The 2,290-nt window shown below is 33.6% G+C and overlaps 1 protein-coding gene across 1 annotated transcript; it reads left to right on the forward strand.

The window, feature by feature from the left end:
• Positions 1-1,271: 1,271 nt before the first annotated feature.
• On the forward strand, positions 1,272-1,616 carry LOC111802090 (cysteine proteinase inhibitor 8-like). Its single transcript, XM_023686336.1, has one exon. The coding sequence runs from the start codon at positions 1,272-1,274 to the stop codon at positions 1,614-1,616; it is 345 nt and encodes a 114-aa protein (XP_023542104.1).
• The last annotated feature ends 674 nt before the right edge of the window (positions 1,617-2,290 follow it).

Below are 2,290 nucleotides of genomic sequence, written 5' to 3' on the forward strand. Positions count from 1 at the left end.
GTCTTGTATTGTTTTTATTTTCTTTAAATTTTTAGTATTTCGTATTAAGCACGTAAAATCATGACTTTGTTTTCCACATTAGAAGGTGTTTTAAATGTTTCTAACATTTATAATATAGATGATCTTTTTCTTTTAAGAGATATTCGGTATTTTAGAAGAGCATGAGACGTTAATAGTGACTTTAAGTAAATAGAAATGTAGAGTCATTACATCTTTTAAGTCGATGAACGTTTCTTGTGAAGATCTCTTGCCAAAATCTAATTTCAATTGCCATAATTGACCAATTTACATTTTTGTTCTTCCTCCTCCAAAATCCAAAATTCTTTCTCTTTTGTTTTCCTTTCTTTTCTCCTCTAATGGCCAATTAGGGTTATTTCATGCCTCTAAATTCGAGAAGGGAAGCAAAATTACTTTTTTGCCCATTAGTTGACTTTAACCAACGTTTTATTAATTTTTCACTATTTTCTTTTATATGTTTCTTATATTCTTGAAATTATTCCAAACATTTATCTCTTCTCCCACATCTTTAAATTTATACTCTAAGGCTCTCGATAAAATCTCAAAAATTCGAATCTAAAAGAAAAAATTGAGAAAGTTAATCCTCATTTGTGCTCTGTTATTACATTGTGCGTAGAGAAGTATTGGACATCCAGCCCTACCTAAAAAAAGAAGTAGAACCCAAGAAATAATCACGGGAAATAGGTCCCACCATAAACCATGTTGCATGTGATAATATTTATCGACACCAACCATGAGATCACTTATTAAATATTTCAAACCAGATAGTTTGTTTAGTAGGAACAACATTTTATTTCAAACATATAAGTCCATGACAATATTTAAGTTTTGAGCTTTTAAATTTACCTGTCAAGCACGACATTCAGGGTTTTACTGACTTCTAGACGTTGCTACGGACAACTAGCTCGATTATGATGGGTCCAGGGAGGTGCAAACCACTTGAAAATTCACGCTCGCACGTGTGTGTCATAAGTAAAAAAGTAATACACATCCAACTTAGTTTGGACTGGAGTCACCCCTAGTATGTTTTAATCCTAGGTCCTAGAGAGAATTGTTGGAACATGGTATGGTAAATTTTAGAAATGGTGTCTCTTAATCCGATGAAAAAACAAAAAGTAGGGTTAGGTTGCCATAAGTATGATTTGGCATCCCTTACGACCAAACACTTTATAAATTGCTCTAACACACCACACTCCTCACCAAAACTTTCCTTTCTATCATTTGTTCATTCACCCGCCCCCTCTACGCTTACGATGAAATCCTACTCCGCTTCACTCTTCCTCGTCCTTCTCCTCCCGATCCTAGCCATCGCTCAAAACGAGAATCAAGTCGGCTCTTGGAAGCCGATTGCAGACGTGGATGATCCGCACATTCAAGAGATCGGAAAGTTCGCTGTGAAAGAGAACAATTTGGAATCCAAAAACAACTTCGTATACAAGAGGGTCGTTAGCGGCGAATCACAGGTCGCCTCTGGAATCAACTACCACCTCGTTATCGAAGTCAAGGATGGAAGTTTGGATGCGCAATATCAGGCCGTCGTGTTGGAGAAGAAATGGGAGCATTCCAAGCAGCTCGTGTCCTTCAACCCTCTCTCCTAACTCATCAATAAAACCCTAATTTAATTTTCTTTTTTCTTTGATAATCTGATCTAAAATGTCGTATGTAATGTTATATTAAAAGGAAAAGGAAAAGTTATTAATATCTCAAGTGCTTCCTATTGCGCTCTAGAAATGAATGAATAAAGTATGGAAACACATTCGAACATGCATTATTGAAGTCAATACCATTTCATTGGATTAGAAAACACAATATCTAAAAAATAAATAAATAAATAAATAAATATACCGTAACAAACAAAAATTAAAAATACTTTGTAATTAATTTTTTTTATGAAAAAATGCAATTCAACTTTTTAGAGTTATCTTTAAAAAAATAAATTAAAAAAAAACTTTTAAATTTATTTTAAAAGTTCATCTGGGATGGGATGAAAGTCTCACACCAGTTAATTTAGGAATGATCGTGTATTTATAATCAAAGAATACTATCTCCATTTATACGAGTCTTCTCGGAAGCCCAAAACAAAGCCACGAGACTTTATACTCAAAGTGGATAAAAATATAAAATTTCTCTCTCTAACGAAGATTGGATACGAAAGCGATGATTTTATAATTTTTATCTCATATATCTAACAATACACTACCATCCTTATAGTAGGAGTCTTCTCGTGATTTTGCTCGTGAGGGTAATCTAGTAATTACTCTTCGTTCTTTTA

This window comes from Cucurbita pepo, chromosome LG09 (genome assembly GCF_002806865.2).
Source record: "Cucurbita pepo subsp. pepo cultivar mu-cu-16 chromosome LG09, ASM280686v2, whole genome shotgun sequence".
NCBI lineage: Eukaryota > Viridiplantae > Streptophyta > Magnoliopsida > Cucurbitales > Cucurbitaceae > Cucurbita > Cucurbita pepo.